Source organism: Oncorhynchus tshawytscha, linkage group LG12 (genome assembly GCF_018296145.1).
Source record: "Oncorhynchus tshawytscha isolate Ot180627B linkage group LG12, Otsh_v2.0, whole genome shotgun sequence".
Taxonomy (NCBI): domain Eukaryota; kingdom Metazoa; phylum Chordata; class Actinopteri; order Salmoniformes; family Salmonidae; genus Oncorhynchus; species Oncorhynchus tshawytscha.
The window spans coordinates 18,193,583-18,220,177 of NC_056440.1; the positions used below are offsets into that span (position 1 = coordinate 18,193,583).

Consider the following 26,595-nt stretch of genomic DNA (forward strand, 5'->3'; position numbering starts at 1 on the left):
TGTATGTGTGTGTATGTATATGTGTATATGTGTATATATATTTTTATTATATTATTATATTTTATATATATTTATTATTATATATTATTATATATATATATTATTATTATATATATTATTATATATATATTTTAAAGTCTGTCACATCTGTGAATGTGGAATGTGTTTTGTTGGTTGATTGAAAAACAAGAAAACTTAATAAAACTTTAAATTGAAAAAAAAAAGTATTCATGTTCTGTCAAGTTGGTCATTGCTAGACAGCCATTTTCAAGTCCCGCCGTAGATTTTCAAGCAGACTTATGTCAAAACTGTAACTAGGCCACTCGGGAACATTCAGTGTTATCTCGGTAAGAAACTCCAGTGCATATTTGGCCTTGTCTTTAGGTTATTGTCCTGCTGAAAGTGGATTTGTCTCCCAGTGTCTTTTGGAAACCAAACTGAACCAGGTTTTCCTCTAGGATTTTGCCTGTGCTTAGCTCTATTTCGTTTATTTATTTATCCGTATATTATCTAAAAACTCCATAGTTCTTGCCGATGACAAGCATACCCATAACATGACGCAGCCACCACCATGCTTGAAAATATGAAGAGTGGTACTTAGTGATGTGCTGTGTTGGATTTGCCCCAAACATAACACTTTGTATTCAGGACATAAAGTTAAATTCTGCCACATTTTTTGCAATTTTTCTTTAGTCTCTTATTGCCAACAGGATTCATGTTTTTGGCATATTTGTATTCTGTACAGTCTTCCTTCTTTTTACTCTGTCATTTAGGTTAGTATTGTGAAGTAATTACAATGGTGTTGATCCATCTTCAGTTTTCACCTATCACAGCCATTGAACTCTGTAACTGTTTTAAAGTCAACATTGGCCTCATGGGGAAATCCCTAAGCAATTTTCTTCCTCTCCGGCAATTGAGTTATTGATACGCCATCCAAAGTGTAATTAATAACTTCACCATGTTCAAAGGGATATTCAATGTCTGCTTCTTTTGTTGCATGGGCGCTATACCATATGTACCGTATACCGGGGTATTTAGAAATAGCCACGGGATGGTTTTTCAATACTATCAATACTGTTTAAACTATTTCTTTGAAGTTTTTCAATAAATTGTTATATTTGTAAATACCTGCAGTCAACTTGTGCAATACGTTAGGAGATAAAGCAGATTGCATTCTTCATTTTACCTGTCACATTCTTTTACATTATGAAGCTTACTGTAGTTCCCCAGAGCTTAGACAGTTTGTTTATAAATAGTACAATGGGAGAAAGTGGGAGCAGGTGAGTTCAGCTGTGTATTGACAGGGGTCGCATTTTATATTGAAAGTCAAGTGTTTTTTTGCTTCAATAGAGTGATCAGGGACATGCAACTATAGTTTTCCTTCAAAGAAAACACATTAGTGCAACACATTTGGCCAAAAATAGCTTAATTTTCAACAGATGACAAGTAAAATAAGCTTACAATGAAAAAGCAAGGTCTTTTTTGCCAAAACAGAGTCTGAGTCTGATGCCCACCAGAAATTCCAATAAGAAGCATTTTAGATCTGTTTTTACAAAACACAGCAAGATATTTCCTATTCGTTTTCTTTTTTTCTTGCGTGAAAACACAGAATTGTGTGTTAACTAGCAAGTCAAGTTAAGGGGTCGTGTTATCTAATTAAACAGCTGAATTAATAAAGTTACAGAGCATCATATTGTGTTGACTTCTTAAACACTGCAGAAAGCTAAATCCCTTGAAACCATCAAATCCTCCTCTCCACCCTCTCAGGGTTGGCCGTATCAGCCTCTGCACACTCCTGGTTATGATGCTACAAGCTTGGCACATCTGTATGGGGGCGGCAGGGTAGCCTAGTGGTTAGAACGTTGGACTAGCAACCGGAAGGTTGCGAGTTCAAACCCCCGAGCTGACAAATCTGTCGATCTGAAATTAATCATGGCACACGAGACACCTGTCTGATTCGTGCCCATCTCAGTGGACTGTCTAATCCATTGCGGAGGCCATGGGGATGGCAAAGTCCATCACTCTAAGACAGACATTGGCAAAGTAAGGCATGCATGCTGCCAGGGTATTTGCCTCTGCACACCAAGAAATTTTATAAATTTGAGAAAATAAGTGAAATTGCATTTGGCTACTGCTTTGGACATGACACCGTTTGTGAGAGAGAGTATTCCTTAAGCCTACGGTATGTGTGAAGATAATGTCTCTTGGGTATAATTTTCAAATGTTGAGTCAAGGAAGGCTTAGATACACAAGGCACATCTCTCCCCAGAATGCACTCTTACCGCCAATTTGTGTGCATTCCTTGCCTGGTTAAATAAAGGTAAAATAAAATAAATATACGTAAACAACATTCTAAAGACTGATTCAGTACATCGTTTGAAATGTTTCTACTGACTGTTACGGAACTTTTGGACATTTTATCACGTTATAGTGGATGCGCTTTGTAACTTTGGAATTGTTTACCAAACGCGCTAACCAAAGTAGCTAATTGGACATAAATAACAGACATTTTCGAACAAATCAAGCAATTATTGTAAACCTGGGATTTCTAGGACTGCATTCTGATGAAGTTCATCAAAGGTAAGGAAACATTTATCATGTATTTTCTGGTTTCTGTTGACTCCGACATGGCTAATTTGGCTACTGTTCTGAGTGCCGTCTCAGATTATTGCATGGGTTGCTTTTTCTGTAAAGTTTTTTTGAAATCTGACACAGCGGTTGCATTAAGGAGAGGTATATCTATAATTCCATGTGTATAACTTGTATTTTCATCTCCATTAATGATGAGTATTTCTGTTGAAACGATGTGGCTATGCAAAATCACTTGATGTTTTTGGAACTAGTGAATCTAACCAATGTAAATAAATATGAACTTTATCAAACAAAACATGCATGTATTGTGTAACATGAAGTCCTATGACTGTCATCTGATGAAGATAATTCAAGGTTAGTGATTCATTTTATCTTTATTTATGCTTTTTGTGAATGCTATATTTTGCTGGAAAATGTCTGTGCTTATTGTGGTTTGGTGTAGACCTAACATAATCGTTTGTAGTGCTTTCGCCGAAAGCCTATTTGAAATCGGACACTTTGGTGGGACAGCCCCAAAACATCACTGCTCTAGAGGAGATCTGCATGGAGGAATGGGCCAAAATACCAGCAACAGTGTGTGAAAACCTTGTGAAGACTTACAGAAAATGTTTGACCTCTGTCATTGCCAACAAAGGGTATATAACAAAGTATTGAGAAACTTTTGTTATTGACCAAATACTTATTTGAGAGCCAGAAATCTTGCTTGTTTGTAGGTGACCAAATACTTATTTTCCACCATAATTTGCAAATAAATTCATAAAAAAATCCTACAATGTGATTTTCTGGATTTTTTCCCCCTAATTTTGTCTGTCATAGTTCAAGTGTACCTATGATGAAAATGACAGGCTTCTCTCATCTTTTTAAGTGGGAGAACTTGCACAATTGGTGGCTGACTAAATACTTTTTTGCCCCACTGTATATCAGGATATTCTACCTGAAATGTTTTTATTGGTTGGCTTTATGTAGGCCATTTTCATCTAGTTGGCAAGATAACAAAAACATGTTATTATAATTGATCGGTAGAAATTGTAAATTGGCACTCCACATGGAAAGGTTTGCTGACCATAGGTGTAGTCTATTACCGGCAACTTCGGGAGCATAATGGCAGAATCTGCAAAGGCCAACAGGAGCAGGAGGAAGGGGCGGGTCGGGAACAGGTTTTTTTTCTTCTGGTTAGGCTATCTTGATCTCTGGCTCCCTCTTGAGTCATATGTGTCTTAATTATTTATTCAAACAGTGCGCTTAAAGCATCAGACAAGCTCAGTGCATTGTTGGTATGTCTGCAGTGCATTCAAAAAATATTACATAAGATCAAACAAGATAAGGTGAAATCCTCTGTGTGGTGGTTTTAGATGATCCTCTCTTAATTTCCCTTTCCCCCTCTTGCTCCTCCTACTGTCCTAGGACCTGTGGATCCCTTACTTCAACGTCACAACGGATATCACTGCTTCATCCATGAGGGTTCACACTGACGGTCTGTCTGGCTTTACTCTCTATGTCCATATATAGTGTCCAGGGCCTTAGGGTTCTGGTTAAAAGTAGTTCACTATCAAATCACATTTTATTTGTCACATGCGCCGAATACAACAGGTGTAGGTAGACCTTACCGTAAAATGCTTACTTACAAGCCCTTAACCAACAATGCAATTCTAAGAAAATAGAGTGAAGAAAATATTTACTAAATAAACTAAAGTATAGTGAATAGGATGTCATTTGATGCGTGCCCTGGTCAAAAGTAGTGCACTATATAGGGAATAGGGTGCCATTTGGGACATATCATCTAGCTCTTTGACTCTCTTGAAGTATTAAACCTCCTCTTGTAGGTTCCCTGTGGAGGTATGTGCGTGCCAGCATGTCACTGTCTGGGTACATGCCTCCCCTCTGTGACCCCAAAGACGGACACTTACTCATGGACGGTGGCTACATCAATAACCTACCTGGTCAGTTTTCATATGACCATGTCTCAAATGACTATAAAACATAAAATTAAGTCAGCATACTTGTAATACTGAACAAGTTAGAGACATTAACTTGCATGTGATGTACAGTACACAGTAGATGCCATGGTTATTGGTCAGTCTTTACCTCTGTCTCGCTCTCTGTCTATAGCTGACGTAGCTCGCTCCATGGGGGCCAAAGTAGTGATTGCCATCGACGTGGGCAGCCAGGACGAGACTAACCTCACCAACTATGGCGACTCGCTGTCTGGCTGGTGGCTGCTATGGAAACGTTTCAATCCCCTGTCAGAGAAAGTCCAGGTGAGTAAGGGGGCTGTTAGAAAACCCAGGATACTTCAGGGTTATTTAGTTGACAATGAGTAAGCTCTCGGGTTGTTGATCACAACAGATCAATGAAGACGGTTTTGAATGCTCCAACTCCTGTTTACCAGGTATTAGTCCGTTTTTGGACATTTTTCTGGGTAAGCCCTGTAATTGGATTCCTGTCATTGTTGTTTGGACACCCCTGCTACTTTTCTTTGTTTGTGTAAGCGTGGAGGCCTACCTGCACTCCCATGTATTTGTGTGCTCTAATTCACTATAAAGGTCCTGAACATGGCTGAGATACAGACCAGGTTGGCCTATGTCTGCTGCGTTCGTCAGCTGGAGTTGGTTAAAGACAGCGAGTACTGCGAGTGCATCCGTCCGCCCATCGATCACTATGGCACCTTGGAGTTTGGCAAGTTCGACGAGATCACTGTGAGTAGCCCTCTGTTTCTCACTGGCGGCATCCCAAATGGCAACCTATTCCCTATATAGTGCACTGCTTTTCACCAGAGCCCATAAAGTAGTGCACTATGTAGAGAATAGGGTGCCATTTGGGACATTGACACCTTAGCTGTGTCATCATGATCTCACCTAATCCCCCTTTCTCTGTCTCTGTCTCAGGAGGTGGGCTTCCAGCATGGTAAGACAGTGTTTGACATGTGGAGTCGGAGTGGAGTTGTGGATAAGATGATGAAAGACAGACATCAAGAGGAATTTCACAAGACCAAGAGCTGCAATGTGAGTTAGCAAGTTACACAGGCAGCTTCCTAACTGCACCACACCTAGTTTCTATTTCAGATGTGTTGCACCAGCTCTTCCAACCCTTACTCCGACCCTTGTGCACCTCTGGCTCATGTTGGGTTTTGATATGGTTTTTACTGTCATTTCTAACTGATTGCTTCCAACACTCGCTGTTATGAACTGGAGTATAGCAGTTTTCTAATTTACAGTAGCAACGGTCATCAAAATTGTTAAAAGATTTTGAAAACAATTCTAATAAATGCAACAGTTGGACAATGGATGTAGATTCTCCAAACTTTTTGAATTTTTATAATCCATCAGATACTGACAAACATTGTACTGGCAGACAAATAATTAATGGAGTTCAGGGATTTTGGTGGGAATTCAGGTATTACATTTGTCAAATTTCACTTTTTTTTCTTAGAATACACTCACATATAAATTGTCTTATTGTATTAGGTATTTTTTTATATTGTGTGTTAAAATAAAGAATATGTATCCAATTTGCATAAATACACAAGCTATATTTACACATATTAATACATTAACATAAAGAGGTGGAACAGGGCTGCAACCACCATGTATATCACTGTAATCGTTGATAATTTACAGTCGCCAATAAATGTTCCTTTGGACTTTGTTGACTTAGCCTAGGTCCCAGCCTGTTTCTGCTCTCTTGCCAATTCCCTATTGAATTGTCATGCCAATTGTTTACCGTGTCAAGGAGTTGGCAAGATTGCAGACAGATTTGAGACCAGGCTATTATTGACTGCCTTTTGTGATCCTCGGTCTGTGTCTCTCAGGTCATCACATGTCCCAATGCCTCCTTCACTGACCTGGCAGAGATTGTCTCTCGAATTGAGCCTGTCAAAACAGTCCTGGTGGAAGGTGAGAGGGACGGACACACACACACACAACCCCCCTACGGTACCTTTCTGATTCCTGTGTTTTTCACTCTCCGTTCTTCAGAGTTATCAGACGATTACCAGACGGACTATGATGATTACCAGACGGACTATGATGAGGAGGCCAGAGAAAGTGCTCTCTCCGACTTTGACATGTCTAATCCCAACAGTGGAGTGGAACACACAGAGGGGGAGGAGACTGCAGACACTACTGACACAGTATGTACAAGTTGGAGTTCCAATTGGTCCCCTATTCCCATTCGCAATGCACACGCAGACCCACTGAAGCAGGATCCAGTATTACCTCTACTAAAGTTATGCTAACTACTAAATAAACAAAGAACCAAGGAATTCTCAAGAAGAAAATAATAAAGTCAAGAGATCAGTTTTACAAAAACATTGTTTTCCTTGTTTAATCTCCTACAACTACTCACCTCTTTTCATTCTGTTTCATGTTCTCTCTCCATCTTCCTATCGCAGGATGAAGAGATTCAGATCAGGGTCCGACATCACCTAACCAAACGACCACCAAACCGCTCAGACAGTGTTGATGATGCATAACATCCATCAAATTCATGATGTACTGTTTCTCTGTCCGGTTGACAGTGGTCCTCAATGCCAGTCTAGACATTATTATTATGTTAGGATGTTTATCTTTTTCAGCTGTTATGTTAAGGTTAGGTTGTATTATAATCAAGGTCATAACATTTACATTTCATTCTTAATACTTTTGGTTACATGAAACTATACGAAGAGATGTTTTACAATGCAATGTTTTACTCTTTTTTTTGCTGCCATGCGTGCCTTTCACATTCATGGTTGTAACAGAACAGCTCCTTTCTGATTCATTGATTGATAGTGATTTATTGTAGCCAGTACCAATAATTAATTAATGGAGCTGGAAGCCTGACCTGGGGGCAACTACAGTGATAAAGGAAATATTCAATCTTATTAGATTGGGTTGCAAAACAATCATATCATTCTTCTAGTATTAACATTATACATGGTATTGTTGTTTTAGAGTGAATGTATTACTTTAATTATGTAGAATATGTATTGTTATTTACATTGTTAGAAAGGACACTGTTGAGTGCCATATTATCAGGGATTTGTGTGTGATACCTAACGGTTTATGTATTTATTTCTCCTTCCCTTTCTTTAGATTACTTTTCCTTAGCAGAGTAGAACATTTTAGTCAGGGTTATGGAACATCTATAGTACACTACTAATAATAAAAGGTGGAAGAGTAGCAGAAAATAGATCATACTTTGATATGATTTTGCAAACACTGTGGTTTTGTCCTTTATGATTTGAAAACGGATGATTTAACCCATAAGAGTCTAAGCCCAGTCTAAGCCGGGGAGGTTGTACTAAGCTATATGGAATTGTTTTAATGAGGTCATACCATCATTTAGATATTTGATTTGGAATTATAAGACGCCTGGAAGTATAAAAAAATAATTGTGGGGCTTACTGCCATTAGCCCATATAAACACATTGAATAACAGATTCACTACATGGAACAGATAGTACCCCAAAAATGAAAAGGAAGTTTGTTCTGAAGTGTCTGTCTGATATCTGAGAGATATACAGTATAAGAAAGATGTATAAAAAAAAAAAGACTTAAAAATGTTTTCTATGCCTGTAACCCCTTATTTTTGTCACTAAACAGTCTTCATACAGTGCTTTCGGAAAGTATTCAGTCAGACCCCTTGACTTTGCCACATTTTGTTACGTTACAGGCTTTATAAAATGGATGCAATTGTTTTTTTCTCCCCTCATCAATCTACACACAATACCCCATAATGACAAAGCCAAAACACATAAGTATTCAGACCCTTTACTCAGTACTTTTTTGAAGCACCTTTGGCAGCAATTACAGCATTGAGTCTTCTTGGGTATTACGCTACAAGCTTGGCACACCTGTATTTGGGGAGTTTCTCCCATTCATCTTTGCCTCTGACTAGTCTCCCAGTCCCTGCAGCTGAAAAACATCTCCACAGCATGATGCTGCCATCACCATGCTTCATAGTAGAGATGGTGCCAGGTTTCCTCCAAATGTGATGCCTGGCATTCAAGCCAAAGAGTTCAATCTTTGTTTCATCAGAACCAGGGAACCAGTCAGGCATTCAGTCCTCAAAGCACCTGGTTTATAATTAAGCAATAAGACCCAAGGAGGTGTGGTTTGAGGCCAATATATCACGGCTAATGGCTGTTCTTTTGTAAGACGCAACATGGAGTGCCTGGATACAGCCATTAGCCGTGGTATATTGACCATATACCACTAACCCCGAGGTGCCGTATTGCTATTATAAACTGGTTACTAAGGAAATTACAACAGTACAAATTAATTTGTCATACCGGGCTTTCAGCCAATCAGCATTCTGGGCTCAAACCACCCATTCAGGGTTCCCGAGTGGCGCAGATGTCTAAGGCACTGCATCTCAGTGCTAGAGGCGTCACTACAGACCTTGGTTCCATTCCAGGCTGTATCACAACCGGCCGTGATGGCCCACAATTGGCCCAGCGTCGTTGGGGTTAGGCCGTCATTGTAAATAATAATTTGTTCTAAACTTACTTGCCTTGTTAAATTAAGGTTAATAAAATATATTTTTGGAATAAATTGCACTGATTTATGTTGATCAATAATAGCATAGCATTTGATGATACAGTTTACATAGCTTTGTAAACGCAACTCCGTCCAGAGATCTAAACCAGAGCTACTGTTTACATTACATTAGCCCAGGGGTTCTTAAACTTTTTTAGCTCGAGACCCAAATGAGAAATTGGGCTGCCACAAATCGTACTCCAATGACACAACTGAATAAGAAGTAGTGTACTGTCCTACATTTTTTCCATTGTGTCAGAGTAGGTTTTGGGTTGTACGTAAATTCAAAGCGTTGTCAGATTGTTCGTAAATTCGATGCGTTCGGCAGGTTGATCAGAGCGTTCTGACCTCACAATGGCAGTTGTAGCACCCAAACTATCGAAAAGTTGCCTAGGTTGCCAACTACTTCCAGACACAAATGCGGGAAAACCTCACTGACCATTCTACTCGCACTAGCAGAGCTGGTTTGGATGTTTTCTAGAGCGACTGTAAATGTGATGCTGGCAACAATTGAATGACGTTTTTTTTCCCCCACGTTTACTGCGCGTTTGTAAATGCATTAGTTATTCTGCGCCCTGGCACTCGGAGTAGTTAGTGAATTTACGAACGCACCTAGTGTGGCTACCTCACGTGCCTGTTATCAAACACGTATTTATGTTTTATTATGACATCTCAATAGAATGATATAGATCACTACAGGATATTGTCATACGCGTGGCAGAAACCTATTGAAAAGCGACGATAAAACACAAATGTCGTACAGCAAAAGACAGGGCAGTATGCAGCCAGCGGATACAGAGCAGCCAACGATGCTGACTCTGCAAGAACAGCGACTCCGCATACAACAATTAGGTAAAAGTTATTTGTCCACGGGTAGGCCTATTTCCGAGGGATAATACATGCACGTTTAGTGTAAACATTCAAAAGATAACTAAGTGGAGTTCTAAACCACTGTAGCCTAGATAGCCAGCCATTCGATATATCAGTCACACCTTGACACAATTATTGATTCCGTGTTTGCCATGAGGTCGCATCGGCAAAGAGCGCCTGTACATTTTGGGAATATTTCTATAACTAATACATGTCTTTTTTTCCCCTGCAAACATTGTTTTAAAAATATACATGTATAGCGAATTAATATCAGAATCCACCACGGAGTTTCAAAACTGAAGTTGTCAAGCTAGCTAATGTGTGAGCTGGTTCGCTGGCAATTGTTTTGATTTGAATGCCAGCCATCTGTCCGGAGGTTTAGGATGGAGAAAAGCCCGAAAGCAAGACGGCTGATGTGTTCACTGTAGTAAGGACTAAGTAACGAGGCTACTATTGAATTGTTAATGAAATGTGGCGTGCTTTCTGCCGTAGCCCTACCCAAGTGGGTGTTTCATTTTGGGAGTCCATGAACTGCAGTTGCTGAGCTCAAACTTCATCAGTCCTACTATATGGAGGCCAAACACAGACGAGGCACCTTAATGGCTGCCTGCCACTGGACTTGCTCCCCCTTTGACCACCTTCCGATGTTGCTTGACCACTCACGTCATGAACTTTCCGACCGTCTCATTAGCCCAAACAATGCAGCCGGCAATACAATCGTGTCCTCGTGGACCGGTTCATACCAAAAACATCCATTCAGGCTGCAAAAGCATCGTTTTTCATCCATAACTAGATTTAATGGCGGGAAAATAGCAGTACTTTCTTTAGAAAAACACAATTTTCCACAACAATGCTAATGCTACTTCCTGATGACTTGCACCCTGCATTCAGCCAGGACAGACTGCTGCAACTGTATTGGCTGAACGCAACATGGGACAAGCGTTCCTAGGCATTAGCCACTTTAGCATGGTGGTGGAAAAAATGGTTTCATACAGAAAATACACATATTTCCGTATTTTTGTCCGCCTTCTCGCCATTAAATTGAGTTAAATAGGAAGTCAACGCCTTTACTGACTGTATAGATAATGTTTTAGGTACGAACCGGTCCACGGATAATACAGTGTGTGTTTCTTTTCTTGCTGCATACGATGCGCCGGTCTTTGAGCTGTCCTGTTATGACCTTCCATCTCATGAATGATGTTTTCTAAATTGCTTGTCTTTTTTAGTGTTGCTTTAACTTCTTAGGGAGGATCAAATCAGCGGGTAATCAGCGGATATTTTAGAGCGCCACTGATCGTTTTCGAAAGTGCTTTGATATTCCTTATGTGATAAATAGCGCTATAAAAGTTGAATAAATTATTCTTAAAACACTTTTACTGCAAAATATATGATAGGCTACATAAAATGTACTCCATTTTTTATTTCACCTTTATTTAACCTGGTAGGCTAGTTGAGAACAAGTTATCATTTGCAACTGCGACCTGGCCAAGATAAAGCAAAGCAGTTCGACACAAAACAACACAGAGTTACACATAGAATAAACAAACATACAGTCAATAATACAGTAGAAAAAGTCTATATACAGCATGTGCAAATGAGGTAGGACAAGGGAGTTAAAGGCAATAAATAGGCCATGGTGGCGAAGTAATTACAATATAGCAATTAAACACTGGAATTTTAGATGTGTAGAAGATGAATATGCAAGTAGAGATACTGGGGTGCAAAGGAGCAAGATAAATAAATACAGTATGGGGATGAGGTAGTTGGATGGGCTATTTACAGATGGGCTATGTACAGGTGCAGTGATATGTGAGTTGCTCTGACAGCTGGGTGCTTAAAGCAAGTGAGGGAGATATGAGTCTCCAGCTTCAGTGATTTTTGCAGTTTGTTCCAGTCATTGGCAGCAGAGAACTGGAGGGAAAGGCAGCCAAAGGAAGAATTGGCTTTGGGGGTGACCGGTGAGATATAACTGCTGGAGCACATGCTACAGGTGGGTGCTGTTATGGTGACCAGTGAGCTGAGATAAGGCGGGGCTTTACCTAGCAGAGACTTGTAGATGACCTGGAGCCAGTGGGTTTGATGACGAGTATGAAGCGAGAGCTAGCCAACGAGAGTGTACAGGTCGCAGTGCCATCCGTTTTGTCACCAAAGCCCCATATATTACCCATATATGGGGCTTTGGTGACAAAACGGATGGCACTGTGATAGACTGTATCCAATTTGTTGAGTAGAGTGTTGGAGGCTATTTTGTAAATGACATTGCCGAAGTCGAGGATCGGTAGTATGGTCAGTTTTACGAGGGTATGTTTGGCAGCATGAGTGGTTTGTTGCGAAATAGGAAGCCGATGTCTAGATGTCATTTTTGATTGGAGATGCTTAATGTGAGTCTGGAAGTTTACAGTCTAACCAGACATCTAGGTATTTGTAGTTGTTCACATATTCTAAGTCAGAACCTTCCAGAGTCGTGATGCTGGACGGACGGGCAGAGATCAGTTGAAGAGCATGCATTTAGTTTTACTTGCAGTTGGGGGGTCACAGAAGGAGAGTTGTATGCCATTGAAGCTCGTCTGGAAGTTAGTTAACACAGTGTCCAAAGAAGGGCCAGAGGTATACAGAATGGTGTCGTCTGCGTAGAGGTGGATCAGATAATCACCAGCAGCAAGTGTCATCATTGATGTATACAGAGAAGAGTCGGTCCGAGAATTGAACCCTGTGACACCCCCATAGAGACTGCCAGAGGTCCGGACAACAGGCCCTCCGATTTGACTCACTGAACTCTATCAAAGAAGTAGTTGGTGAACCAGGCGAGGCAATCATTTGAGAAACCAAGACTGTTGAGTCTGCCAATAAGAATGTGGTGATTGACAAGAGTCAAAAGCCTTGACCAGGTCTATGAATACGGCTGCCAAGTAATCTCTCTTATCGATGGTGGTTATGATTAGAGGTCGACCGATTAATCAGAATGGCCGATTAATTAGGACCGATTTCAAGTTTTCATAACAATCGGAAATCAGTATTTTTGGACACCAATTTGGCCGATTTAAAAATAAGAATAATTTTACACCTTAATTTAATCTTTATTTAACTAGGCAAGTAAGTTAAGAACACATTCTTATTTTCAATGACGGCCTAGGAACAATGGGTTAACAACCTTGTTCAGGGGCAGAACGACAGATTTTTACCTTGTCAGCTCAGAGATTCAATCTTGCAACCTTACAGTTAACTAGTCCAATGCTCTAACCACCTGATTACGTTCCACTCCACGAGGAGCCTGCCGGTTATGCGAATGCAGTAAGCCAAGGTAAGTTGCTAGCTAGCATTAAACTTATCTTATAAAGATCAATCATAATCACTAGTTTACTACACATGGTATGATATTACTAGTTTATCTAGCGTGTCCTGCGTTGCATATAATCGATGCGTTGCGTATTCGTGAAAAAGGACTGTCGTTGCTCCAATGTGTACCTAACCATAAACATCAATGCCTTTCTTAAAATCAATACACAGAAGTATATATTTTTAAACCTACATATTTAGCTAAAAGAAATCCAGGTTAGCAGGCAATATTAACCAGGTGAAATTGTGTCACTTCTCTTGCGTTCATTGCATGCAGAGTCAGGGTATATGCAACAGTTTGGGCAGCCTGGCTCATTGCGAACTAATTTGCCAGAATTTTACGTAATCATGACATAACATTGAAGGTTGTGCAATTTAACAGGAATATTTAGACTTATGGATGCCACCCGTTAGATAAAATATGGAAAGGTTCCGTATTTCACTGAAAGAATAAACGTCTTGTTTTCAAGATGATAGTTTCCGGATTCGACCATATTAATAACCAAAGGCTCGTATTTCTGTGTGTTATTATGTTCTAACTAAGTCTATGATTTGATAGAGCAGTGTGACAGAGGTGGTAGGCACCAGCAGGCTTGTTAGGGTTGCATCAATCTAATCTGGTATCAGGATAAATATGACAATGAGTCACCGCATTGTATGCTATGTATTTTTTATTAGCTAAGCAATAAGTGGTAAATGTAACTTTCGTATATACGGGCTCTGTCACACCTCGCAGGGCAAAACAGAGAACTGACTTGTTCCTGACAAAGATATTATAATATACTCTGATGACGGAAGTAGTTCCTGCTTCCGAGCCGGACTGTCAGAGTAGAGACTGGGCGTGGTTTAAACTCACCCAGCCTATCGTTGATTGTTGGCGCACAGGCTGGTCCCAGCCTCCTAGGCGCTTCAGCGGTCAGTCGTTGTAGTTGTGTAGAATATACAATTATCAGGCACCTGGCTCCTGTTATCTAACAAAATACCGTTTGTTCTCGCAACACTACCTTCTGAATGTGCCCCCACAACTCATGCACAGTTCCTGTCTTCATGTTATTCTGTATTTTTCCATCATGAGAAAGGCCCATGGCCCTGAAACTGTTAACAATGTCTCAAATCAGCTATGTTGCATACCACATACATCCACACAAGCCAACAGCAGATAATATTCAATCACATATATGGTAATGGGCTATAGTGCATAACACAGAATCCTCACAGGCTCGTAAGCATTCATTCAAACAGCACTGTTGTGCATTTTGCCAGCAGCTCTTCACAATGCTTCAAGCATTGCGCTGTTTATGACTTCAAGCCTATCAACACCCGAGATTAGGCTTTTATATCTGATGTGAAATGGCTAGCTAGTTAGCGGGATGCGCTCTAATAGCATTTCAAACGTTACTCACTCTGAGACTTGGAGTGGTTGTTCCCCTTGCTCTGCATGGGTAACGCTGTTTTGAGGGTGGCTGTTGTCGATGTGTTCCTGGTTCGAGCCCAGGTAGGAGCAAGGAGAGGGACGGAAGCTATACTGTTACACTGGCAATACTAAAGTGCTTATAAGAACATCCAATAGTCAAAGGTTAATGAAATACAAATGGTATAGAGCGAAATAGTCCTATAATTCCTATAATAACAACAACTTAAAACTTCTTACCTGGGAATATTGAAGAATAATTTTAAAAGGAACCACCAGCTTTCATATGTTCTCATGTTCTGAGCAAGGAACTTAAACGTTAGCTTTCTTACATGGCACATATTGCACTTTTACTTTCTTCTCCAAAACTTGTTTTTGCATTATTTAAACCAAATTGAACGTTTCATTATTTATGAGGCTAAATTGATTTTGATGTATTATATTAAGTTAAAATAAGTGTTCATTCAGTATTGTTGTAATTGTCATTATTACAAATAAACCATTTGTTTTTAAATCGGCCGATTTAATCGGTATCAGCTTTTTTTTTTGGGTCCTCCAATAATCGGTATCGGTGTTGAAAAAAATCTTAATCGGTCGACCTCTATATCGTTTAGGACCTTGAGCGTGGCTGAGGTGCACCCATGACCAGCTCTGAAACCAGATTGCATAGCGGAGAAGGTACGGTGGGATTCGAAATGGTCGGTAATCTGTTTGTTAACGTGACTTTCGAAGACCTTAGAAAGACAGGGTAGGATAGATATAGTTCTATAGCAGTTTGGGTCTAGAGTGTCTCCCCCTTCGAAGAAGGGGATGACCGCGGGAGCTTTCCAATCTTTGGGAATCTCAGACGATACGAAAGAGAGGTTGAACAGGCTAGTAATAGGGGTTGCAACAATTTCGACAGATCATTTTAGAAAGAGAGGGTCCAGATCGTCTAGCCCGGCTGATTTGAAGGGGTCCAGATTTTGCAGCTCTTTCAGAACATCAGCTATCTGGATTTGGGTGAAGGAGAAATGGGGAGGCTTGGGCGAGTTGCTGTGGGGGGTGGAGGGCTGTTGATCGGGGTAGAGGTAGCCAGGTGGAAAGCATGGCCAGCTGTAGAAAAATGCTTATTGAAATTGTCAATTATAGTGGATTTATCGGTGGAGACAGTGTTTCCTAGCCTCAGTGCAGTGGGCAGCTGGGAGGAGGTGCTCTTATTCTCCATGGACTTCAGTGTCCCAGAACTTTTTAGTTTGTGCTACAGGATGCACATTTCTGCTTGAAAAAGCTAGCCTTAGCTTTCCTAACTGCCTGTGTATATTTGTTCCTAATTGCCCTGAAAAGTTGCATATCACGGGGGCTATTCGATGCTAATGCAGAATGCCACAGGATGTTTTTGTGCTGGTCAAGGGCAGTCAGGCCTGGAGAGAACCAAGGTCTATATTTGTTCCTGGTTCTACATTTTTGAATGGTGAATGCTTATTTAAGATGGTGAGGAAGGCACTTTTAAAGAATAACCAGGCATCCTCTACTGCCAATCAAATGCTCTATAGATTGCAATAATTTTATTCATCACCCTTCTCTGTTCCCTGTATATGATGTTCAGAGCGGCAGGCCCAGGCAGAGTACAGTGCTGCCAAGGAGATTTTAGAGAATGATCAGAAAGCCCCACATGGTGGAAGGACCCTGAGCAGGTTACTGTCCAAGCCAGGACTGTCAATGGAGGTACATATACACTGAACAAAAATATAAACGCAATATGTAAAGTTTTGGACCCATGTTTCATGAGTTGAAATAAAAGATCCCCGAAATGTTCCATTCACACAAAAAGCTTACTTCTCTCAAATATATATATTTTTTGCACACATTTGTTTACATCCCTATTAGTAAGCATTTCTCCTTTACAAATATAATCCATCCACCTGACAGGTGTGGCATATCAAGAAGCTGATTAAACAGCATGATCATTACACTGGTACACCTTGCACTGGGTACAATAAAAGGCCATTCTAAAATGTGTAGTTTTGTCACACATCACAAAGCCACAGATGTCTCAAGTTCTGGGGGAGCGTGAAATTGACATGCTGACGGCAGGAATGTCCACCAGAGCTGTTGCCAGAGAATATAATGTTAATTTCCCTACTATAAGCCACCTCCAATGTCATTTTAGAGAATTTGGTAGTAAGCCCAATAGCCTCACAACCGCAGACCACGTGTAACAATGCTAGTTCAGGACCTCCACATCTGGTTTGTTCATCTGCGGTATCATCTGCGACCAACTACCCAGACAGCTGATGAAACTGTGGTTTTGCACAACTGATTATTTTCTGCACAAAACTGTCAGAAACGTCTCAGGGAAGCTCTCCTCGTCGTCCTCACCAGGGTCTGACTTGACTGCAGTTTGGTGTCGTAACTGACTTCATTGGGCAAATTCTGACCTTCGATGGCCACTGGCACGCTGGAGAAGTGTGATCTTCATGGTGGAATTCCTGTTTCAACTGTACCGGGCAGAGAGCGTGTATGGCATCGTGTGGGCGAGCGGTTTGCTGATGTCAACGTTGTGAACAGAGTGCCACATGGTGGCGATGGGATTATGGTATGGGCAGACAAACTACGGACAACGAACACAATTGCATTTTAAGGATGGCAATTTTAATGCACAGAGATACCGTGACAAGATCCTAAGGCCCATTGTCGTGCCATTCATCCACCGCCATCACTTCATGTTTCAGCATGATAATGCACGGTCTTATGTCGCAAGGATCTTTACGCAATTCCAGGAACTGAAAATGTCCCAGTTATTCCATGGCCTGCATACTCACCAGACATGTTACCCATTGAGCAAGTTTGGGATGCTCTGGTCGATGTGTATGACAGCATGTTCCAGTTCCCGCTAATATCCAGCAACTTCGCACAGCCATTAAAGAGGAGTGGGACAACATTCCACAGGCCACAATCAACAGCCTGATCAACTCTATGCGAAGGAGATGTATCGCGCTGCATGAGGCAAATGGTGGTCATACCAGACACTGACTGGTTTTCTGATCCACGCCCCTAAGGTATCTGTGATCAACAGATGTGTATTTGTATTCCCAGTCATGTGAAATCCATAATTAGGGCCTAATGAATGTATTTATATTGACTGAATTCCTTATGAACTGTAACTGTATTATTTTTGCATGCTGTGTTTATATTTTTGTTCAGTTTAACCTCAACTCAGGCAGAGAGAGAGAGGTGGCAAGCTTGTAATGACCCGTGCGTAGACAATATTAGCTTTGTATGAAGGCATCACATTTTTGGAAGAGCCCAGTTGTATATGCCGGTTTGTACATAATATGCTTGCATATCTCTGTGCGTAGAGCCTTGTGGAGCGGGAGAAGCGTAGGCGGTGTACTCTGATAGAGCAGCACAACGGGTTGCAGTGTTCTGTGAGGGCCAAGGGGTCTCAGCTGCTGGAGATGGAGCAGGCCATGAAAGCCCTGGAGCTGGACTCCAATACAGACGGAGACGAGCAGCACTACGACCAGGTGACTCCACTATATAGTTAGGGTGTCATTTGACAGACTCAATTGTCCCCAAAAACTTAGAAGAAAGCAAATGTCAAGGTTTAGCACCATGGACAGCACCACTCATACAGTTTACTGTTCAGTTTAGTTTATTAAGATGCCCATTAGCTACTGCGCATGCGGTAATTACTCTTCCTGGGGTCCACATAAAACGTACAAATACAGTTGAAGTCAGAAGTTTGCATACACTTAGGTTGGAATCATTAAAACTCATGTTTTAATGAATAAAACTCATTTTTTCTTGTTAACAAACTATAGTTTTGGAAAGTCGTTTAGGACATCTACTTTGTTTATGACGCAAGCAATTTTTCCAACAATTGTTTACAGACAGATTATTTCACTGTATCACAATTCCAGGGGGTCAGAAGTTTACATACACCAAGTTGACTGTGCCTTTAAACAGCTTGGAAAATTCCAGAAAATGTCATGGCTTTAGAAGCTTCTGATAAGCTAATTGACATCATGAGTCAATTGGAGGTGTACCTGTGGATGTATTTCAAGGCCTACCTTCAAACTCAGTGCCTCTTTGCTTGACATCATGGGAAAATCAAAAGAAATCAGCCAAGACCTCAGAAAAAAAATAGACCGCCACAAGTCTGGTTCATCCTTGGGAGCAATTTCCAAATGCCTGAAGGTACCACGTTCATCTGTACAAACAATAGTACGCAAGTATAAACACCATGGGACCACGCAGCCATCATACCGCTCAGGAAGGAGACGTGTTCTGTCTCCTAGAGATGAACGTACTTTGGTGCAAAAAGTGAAAATCAATCCCAGAACAACAGCAAAGGACCTTGTGAAGATGCTGGAGGAAACAGGTACAAAATTATCTATATCCATAGTAAAACGATTCCTATATCGACATAACCGGAAAGGCAGCTCAGCAAGGAAGAAGCCACTGCTCCAAAACTGCCATAAAAAGGGCAGACTACGGTTTGCAACTGCACATGGGGACAAACATCGTACTTTTTGGAGAAATGTCCTCTGGTCTAATGAAACAAAAATAGAACTGTTTGGCCATAATGACCATCGTTATGTTTGGAGGAAAAAGGGGGAGGCTTGCAAGCCGAATAACACCATCCTAAACGTGAAGCACGGGGGTGGCAGCATCATGTTGTGGGGGTGCTTTGCTGCAGGAGGGACTGGTGCACTTCACAAAATAGATGGCAATGAAAATGATGTGGATATATTGAAGCATCATGTCAAGACATCAGTCAGGAAGTTCAAGCTTGGTTGCAAATGGGTCTTCCAAATGGACAATGACCCCAAGCATACTTCCAAAGTTGTGGCAAAATGGCTTAAGGACAACAAAGTCAAGGTATTGGAGTGGCCATCACAAAGCCCTGATCTCATCCTATAGAAGATCTGTAGGCAGAACTGAAAAAGCAGGGGCGAACAAGAAGGCCTACAAACCTGACTCAGTTACACCAGCTCTGTCAGGAGGAATGAGCCAATACTCACCCAACTTATTGTGGGAAGATTGTGGAAGGCTACCCGAAACGTTTGACCCAAGTTAAACAATTTAAAGGCAATGCTACCAAATACTAATTCAGTATGTAAACTTCTGACCCATTGGGAATGTGATGAAAGAAATAAAAGCTGAAATAAATTACTCTATTATTCTGACATTTCGCATTCTTAAAATAAAATGGTAATCCTAACTGACCTAAGACAGGGAATTTTTACTAGGATTAAATGTCAGGAATTGTGAAATAATGAGTTTAAATGTATTTGGCTAAGGTGTATGTAAACTTACAACTCCAACTGTACATGACAAATTACAGAACAGTAATAGACAACAAAAAAACAGTTTTGGGTAGGAAAGACACCAAGAGACAAAAATAGTATTTACACACTTCATATACAGGACAATTTAATAAAATCTTTAGAAAGAGGAGAGGCACTGTGGTGTTGGTGTGTGAATGGCCTTGTGCAAGTTGACATTGAGTGACCATGACTTATGATACCCACGTGAATGATGACTAGGATCCAAGCATTTACACTGCACAGTAATTGGTTTGATATGTTTTTTTATTGTTGACATTTCTGTCTTCCATGGCAGCGTGTGAGAGAGCTAGAGAACAGTCTAGAAAAGATGACCATCAAAATCACAGAGGCTGAGAGGATCCAAAAAACCTACCTGCGAGTCTGCGACCACCTACATCGGGTCTGTAACACTATTACATTCACAAACATCAGCCTTTCTTTGTGGACATTGAATTAAATTAAATTGTTAACATTGAATTCAAGACTCCTTTGGGAGATATACTCCAGTCAGTGTAATCCCCATCAACAGACCAGTATGACTAGGTAGGACTGGCAAAGTGGCTCAAATGGCATCCTATTCCCTATACAGTGCACTTCTCTTGACAAAAGCCTTATGGGCCATGGTCAAAAGTAGTGCACTACAGAGCCATCTATTTAGATAGTTGGGCCAATGCGGTTTTTAGATTATGATGCATTTACATGACACTTCAACGTTCTATGGCAGCCATGTTAGCGCCCCATTAACATTACATAGGGAATATTTAAACAACGCTACAACTGAATGTCTATAATTGGAACAATATTCAACATTCTAAATATATGGCTCAGGTGCACTATGTAGGGAATAGGTGCCATTTGGGATACAGACAAATCTAGCTCCAATTTAACCTGGGGTTGGGTTGTTTGTTCCTGGTTCAGGAGGTGCGTGAGATGCCCATGGCTCTGGATCAGCTGCAGAACTCAGTGGTCAGCGGGCAGACAGAGCTGGGAAAGGTGGCCCACATGTCTCACACCGCAGTGGCTGCTGTGGACTGCACTAAGGTAAGGCAAATTGGGGGTCCAGTAACTTTTAGCCCCCACTTGCCAATTTTGGGATGTTTACATTTGAATAACATTACCTTCGGTTACATGTCTTTGTATGAATGGGGAAAAAACAAGAGAAAAAAGGTAAGGCTCGTTTGAATACCGGCCAGGATGTGTGCATGTCTTTTCACACTACATTAGTAGAATGTGTGTATGTCTGTCTGTCTTTTGCCTTGAGTCAGCTGGTTCAGATGGAGAGGCAGCTAATGGTGGAACGCAGGATGATGGAGAAGGAGTTGAGTGAAAGGAGGGGAGTGAAAGAGAAGGAGGTGGAGGGTCGGCTGGAGAGAGAGAGGGAGGGAGAGCGACGAAGCAGCAAAGGAGCTCAAAAGTTGAAAGAGCAGGTGAGAGAGAGAGAGACAGAGGGAGGGAGAGAGCGGGCTGGACCTGTGGGGAACAGAGAGCGAGAAAGAGGGAGGGAGGGCGAAAAGAGGTAGGGAGAGGGATGGGCCTGTGGGGAACCGAGAGCAAGAGAGGGAGAGAGAGAGGGAGAAAGAGAGGGATGGGGAACAGAGTGAGAAAGAGACAATAGGGAAAGAAAAAGGGAGAGGGAGACAGAGGGATGGACGTGTGGGGAGAGAAAGAGGGAGGGATGGGTCTGTGGGGAACAGAGAGAACAAGAGGGAGGGAGAGAGAGAGGGATGGATGTGTGGGGAGAGAAAGAGGGAGGGATGGGTCTGTGGGGAACAGAGAGAACAAGAGGGAGGGAGAGAGAGAGGGATGGACGTGTGGGGAGAGAAAGAGGGAGGGATGGGTCTGTGGGGAACAGAGAGAACGGGAGGGAGAGAGAGAGAGAGGGAGGGACCTGTGGGGGAGAGAAAGAGGGAGGGATGGGTCTGTGGGGAACAGAGAGAACAAGAGGGAGGGGAGAGAGAGGGGGGGGGGACCTGTGGGGAACAGAGAGCTAGAAAAAGAAAGAGCGATTGAAAGGGAATATTTAAAGTTAAAGAACACATTAGTCAAGAGCTGGAATGGGCAACTATGATGGGGCCACAAAAACTCTGAACTCATAATGAGGGGCCACAGTGACTCACGGGTCTGCATACCCACATCCATACCCACACATGCAGTCTGAGCCGGCCCTAAGCAACATTTTGTTGGGGATACCTTGCAAGAATTAATTTTTTGTGGCCCGCACTTGACAATGAAGAGAAAAAAAGTTTTAGAGCTAATTTCCTGCAATTCTATTCATTTTGCCATGTGAGCAGATTTTGCAATTTTATAATTAATTTCATTCAATTCTAGACATTTTGCTATGGGGCGGAGAGAAAAAGTAACCGTTTTTAATATAATATCTGAGTGCGTGGTTAACAAAAATCAATGGAGGCCCCCAGTCGGTAATTCGACCATGATTACTACTGGCAGCTAGACTAACTTACCAAACTAAAAGATGTTAGCTGACATGGGCTACTCGAGTGACTGTCAGTGACTGACATGATGAGAAAAACTGCTGATGCACAAACAATTTTCGAAATTGTAACTTGTGTATTATACTATTCTAACTCTCAACAGTAAGTTGAGACCCCGACTGAGTAAAACAATTAAATAAATAAAACATTCGGAATTGATCCGCAAGCTTACAAAAGAGGGTCGCCCCACAGGCAGCCAGTTGCCCATCTCTGGTCCAGAAGGATGTCTATTGCAGTCAATGAGCGTTGTTGTTTTGCAGGTTCGAAGAGGGACTATCAGAGAGGGACTGGCTGAAGAGTCGGCACATAGAGGTACTATGACAGGCAATCGTTCACCAAAACACTTATGTATTCAAATAAATACAGTGAATACTAAGCATCAGATCACCCATGTCCAGATAGTACTCTAGTCTGAAGGCAATAATATTCTGAATCATACATCATTTGCATGAGCAAAGGCAATATGCGTACATACGATATCCATTTTTCTTGTGCTCACATTTTATTTCCCCATGTTGAGCAGGGAGATGATGAAATGATGTGTCTGTGTTGTGTTCTCCTCCTGCAGCCCAGCAGACCGCCCCTGTCTCCACTACTCCCCAGTCCATAGTCAAACTGGTGGAGGATATTGATGCTCTGAGAGAAGCTCTCAGCTGCACTGATCTGCAGGTATGGTGGCCCACGTGGATCATTTAGCCCTATTATATGCAGTATCTAATAAGCAGTCTAATAAGTAACGCATTACCTATTATTCAACTTACCTTTTTATGTAAGTCACTGTTGCAAACAGCACTTTATGTCCCGTGACACATTGATGTAGGCGTTTCATTTTATTGAGTCATATTGCAGTGAGAGGAGCCTAGTGAGGGGGGGGGCGGCTCATAATAATGAATGGAATAGAGTAATTGGAATGGTATTAAACACATGGAAACTTTGATGTGATGTTTGATGTGTTTGAGACCTTATGTGAAAACCACATGAATTTCACGTGAACATGTGAAGTTTCCAAAAATACGTTCTCATGTGAAGTTAATGGGATAACGTGACAACATGTAAAGCAACATGTGATAGCATGAAACTACACATATGAAAACGTGATCACTTGTTACAGAAAAAACAAAGGTAGTGAAACAAACCCCAAGACTGGTAACTTGCCTGATAGTCTCTGAACAAAAATGCAATCCACACTGGTATAAGGCTTCAAAAGTGTTTAACAGGACAACGTTTCTCCCCCAAACTGGATCTTTGTCAGGGCTAGTTGCTCACCAAGTACCACTGTATATACGTGGACTTCCTGGGCTGCCGAACTTGAGTTGGGCATCCTGTCAACATGGCAGTCAGGTGCTTGGTAGTCTCTTTGAGCTGACTATGTGTCCACCTGTTCACCCATTTCTCTGTCCTCTGTGTAGGAGCTGGAAACACGGCTGGTCTCTCAGAAAGCCATCAGGGAGCAGCTGCACAACCAAATGACCCAGTGTGAGGAGCTGGTCAGGCAGAGCATGGAGACCTTTGCTGCCTTGGAGCTCCAGTACGCCCAGCTCAAGTTCAGCGCTGGGCCCAGCTCTGACAGGTACAGTAGAGCTACACAGAAGAGTGGTACTCCTGTGTCATCCATGGAAAAAGAGGAAAAGATCTGAAGAGACTTCAGATCTCGAGCCTCAGACTCACCCTGTTTATCTAAAGGTTTGAGCGGCTGAAGGAGGAAATGCAGGCGGAGCTTGAGCAGGAAGAGGAGCGTTGCAGCCATTGGGAGGACAAGCTTGGAAAGGCCCAATCAGTGCTACATGGGGTGGAGAAGGGTGTCAACAACCTGTTCTTCAGGATGAGCTGCGTGCAAGTGAAGGTAGCCATTTTATCCCTTTCTTTATATCCAGTGCATTCAGAAAGTATTCAGACCCCTTGACTTATTCAGACCCCTTGACTTGTTCCACATTTTGTTACGTTACAGCTTTATTCTAAAATGGATTAAATCATTTTTTCACCCTCAATCTACACACAATACCCCATTATGACAAAGCAACAACCGTTATTGTTTTTAGATTTTTTCAAATGTATAAAAAATAAATAAATGGAAATATGACATTTACATAAGTATTCAGACCCTTTACTCAGTACTTTGTTGAAGCACCTTCGGCAGTGAGTACAGCCTCGAGTCTTCTTGGTTATGATGCTACAAGCTTGGCACATCTGTATTTGGGGAGTTTCTCCCATTCTTCTCAGCAGATCCTTTCAAGCACTGTCAGATTGGATGGGGAGCATCTCTGCACAGCTATTTTCAGGTCTCTCCAGAGATGTTTGATCGGGTTCAAGTCCGGTCTCTGGCTGGGCCACTCAAAAACATTCAGAGACTTGTCCCTAAGCCACTCCTGCGTTGTCTTGGCTGTGTGCTTAGGGTCGTTGTCCTGTTGGAAGGTGAACCTTCGCCCCAATCTGAGATCCCGAGTGCTCTGGAGGAGGTTTTCATTAAGGATCTCTCTGTACTTTGCTCCGTTCATCTTTCCCTTGATCCTGACTAGTCTGTGCCTCGACACAATCCTGTCTCGAAGCTCTAAGGACAATTCCTTCGACCTCATGGCTTGGTTTTTGCTCTGACATGCACTCTAACCTGTGGGACCTTATATAGACAAGTGTGTACCTTTTCAAATCATGTCCAATCAATTGAATTAACCACAGTTGGACTCCAATCAAGTTGTAGATGGACAGTTCAGTCTCATCTGGCCCTTTCTTGGTCACCATGAAAAACAAACCCCTGGTCACCTATCAGCCAGATGCTCTGTTCTTTACTACTACTGTTCTTATTAAACATGCCAGCCCTTGGTGATCTTAAATCAGGAATAGAGAGGATTCTAAACCAAATGTCTGTCTTGTTATAGGACTCTCCCAGGGAGTTGGGGGGTCTGGATGCAATAGAGAAGCTGAGGGAAATCAGCACTCGTCTGCCCACACTGCAGACCACAGCTTCAGAGAAGACCGAGGAAAACACAGCTGACCATGAGAAGGTGAAACACTGGTTTACTTTCTTTCCTCAGCCCTCATCTCTCTACCCCTTTTCTGTGAGCCTGAATCTCTCCCCTCGGATCTCACCTCAGGTGTGGAGCTTCCTGGAGCAGAGCACCATGATGGAGCCCAGGAACTACAAGAGGGCCAGCAGCCCTGTGTATGACAGTACCTCAGAAGGTATGCTTTTTTGGGGGTGTATGGTTATGCATGGTTTTTCAGTATATTGTAAACAAAATCTTATTATTAACAGCAGGAGGCCATTGCTGTACATTTCCATAATGGCTGTTGAGTGCTTGGCCTAATGGTGTTTGCTTATTGTGTGTAATACCTCCGGTTCCACCTGCTCCTCACTGCTCCCCTCCTCCCTCTCAGATACATTCCAGTTCCGCGGTCAGGAGGAGGACTGCTCCATGTCCCGCGATGAGATCAAGCGTCGCAGCATCCAGCTGATCGAGGTGCACCAGCCAAAGAAGAAAGCCCAGAAGAGCAACACAAAGAGCTAGAGACAAGCTCCAGCTGTGGCCCTCTATATCCTACAGGGAGTAAACCTGAGGAAATAATAAACAGGCTCATAGTATGATTTTACTTTTTTTGTCTACTTTATACCGGAGTTTGTTACAGCTATGATTAAAGTGGAACTGACAGCGTTTTAGCTACATGAAATCATATTATAATCTGTTGATATACATCCCCAGAAAGAATGACACCTTTCGTGATATCCAAATGGTAGTCATAGTCTTGTCCCATCCCTGCAACTACCATTTCGGAGAGGCGAAGGTCGAGAGCCAAACGTCCTCCAAAACACGACCCTGCCAAGCCGCACTGCTTCTTGACACACTGCTCACTTAACCCGGAAACCAGCCGAACCAATGTGTTGGAGGAAACCCCATACAGCTGGCGACAGAAGCCAACGTGCATGCGCCCGGCCGCCACAAGGAGTCGCTAGAGTGCGATGGGACAAAGATATCCCAGCCGGCCAAATCTTCCCCTTATCCCGACGACGCTGGACCAATTGTGCGCCGCCTCATGGTTCTCACTGTCCCGGGCGGCTGCGACACAGC

At 42.0% G+C, this 26,595-nt stretch overlaps 2 protein-coding genes across 5 annotated transcripts in view; both read left to right on the forward strand.

Moving 5' to 3' along the window:
* Nucleotides 1–7,474, forward strand: part of LOC112265326 (patatin-like phospholipase domain-containing protein 7) — a 29,278-nt gene extending 21,804 nt beyond the window's left edge. For all 3 annotated transcript variants that reach the window (XM_024442500.2, XM_024442499.2, XM_024442501.2), the window contains 8 exons: nucleotides 3,997–4,066; nucleotides 4,416–4,532; nucleotides 4,702–4,850; nucleotides 5,136–5,288; nucleotides 5,478–5,594; nucleotides 6,401–6,485; nucleotides 6,567–6,721; nucleotides 6,983–7,474. In XM_024442500.2, coding sequence (XP_024298268.1) covers nucleotides 3,997–4,066; nucleotides 4,416–4,532; nucleotides 4,702–4,850; nucleotides 5,136–5,288; nucleotides 5,478–5,594; nucleotides 6,401–6,485; nucleotides 6,567–6,721; nucleotides 6,983–7,063 — 927 coding nt within the window. In that variant the 3' untranslated portion in view covers nucleotides 7,064–7,474. The remainder of the gene's footprint in view (nucleotides 1–3,996; nucleotides 4,067–4,415; nucleotides 4,533–4,701; nucleotides 4,851–5,135; nucleotides 5,289–5,477; nucleotides 5,595–6,400; nucleotides 6,486–6,566; nucleotides 6,722–6,982) is intronic.
* Nucleotides 7,475–9,439: 1,965 nt separating this feature from the next.
* LOC112265951 (coiled-coil domain-containing protein 183-like) lies at nucleotides 9,440–26,114 on the forward strand. 2 transcript variants are annotated; one of them, XM_024443464.2, is made up of 13 exons: nucleotides 9,440–9,962; nucleotides 16,316–16,434; nucleotides 18,069–18,236; nucleotides 20,338–20,442; nucleotides 20,961–21,083; nucleotides 21,308–21,469; nucleotides 22,795–22,846; nucleotides 23,103–23,203; nucleotides 23,944–24,104; nucleotides 24,218–24,377; nucleotides 25,408–25,533; nucleotides 25,624–25,711; nucleotides 25,907–26,114. In XM_024443464.2, exons 1-13 carry the CDS (start codon nucleotides 9,863–9,865, stop codon nucleotides 26,035–26,037), a joined length of 1,596 nt encoding a protein of 531 aa, XP_024299232.1. In that variant the 5' UTR covers nucleotides 9,440–9,862; the 3' UTR covers nucleotides 26,038–26,114. The 2 variants fall into 2 exon arrangements, with proteins under 2 accessions (XP_024299232.1, XP_024299233.1); XM_024443465.2 differs by lacking the exon at nucleotides 21,308–21,469 and having other exon boundaries at nucleotides 9,441–9,962.
* Nucleotides 26,115–26,595: the final 481 nt, after the last annotated feature.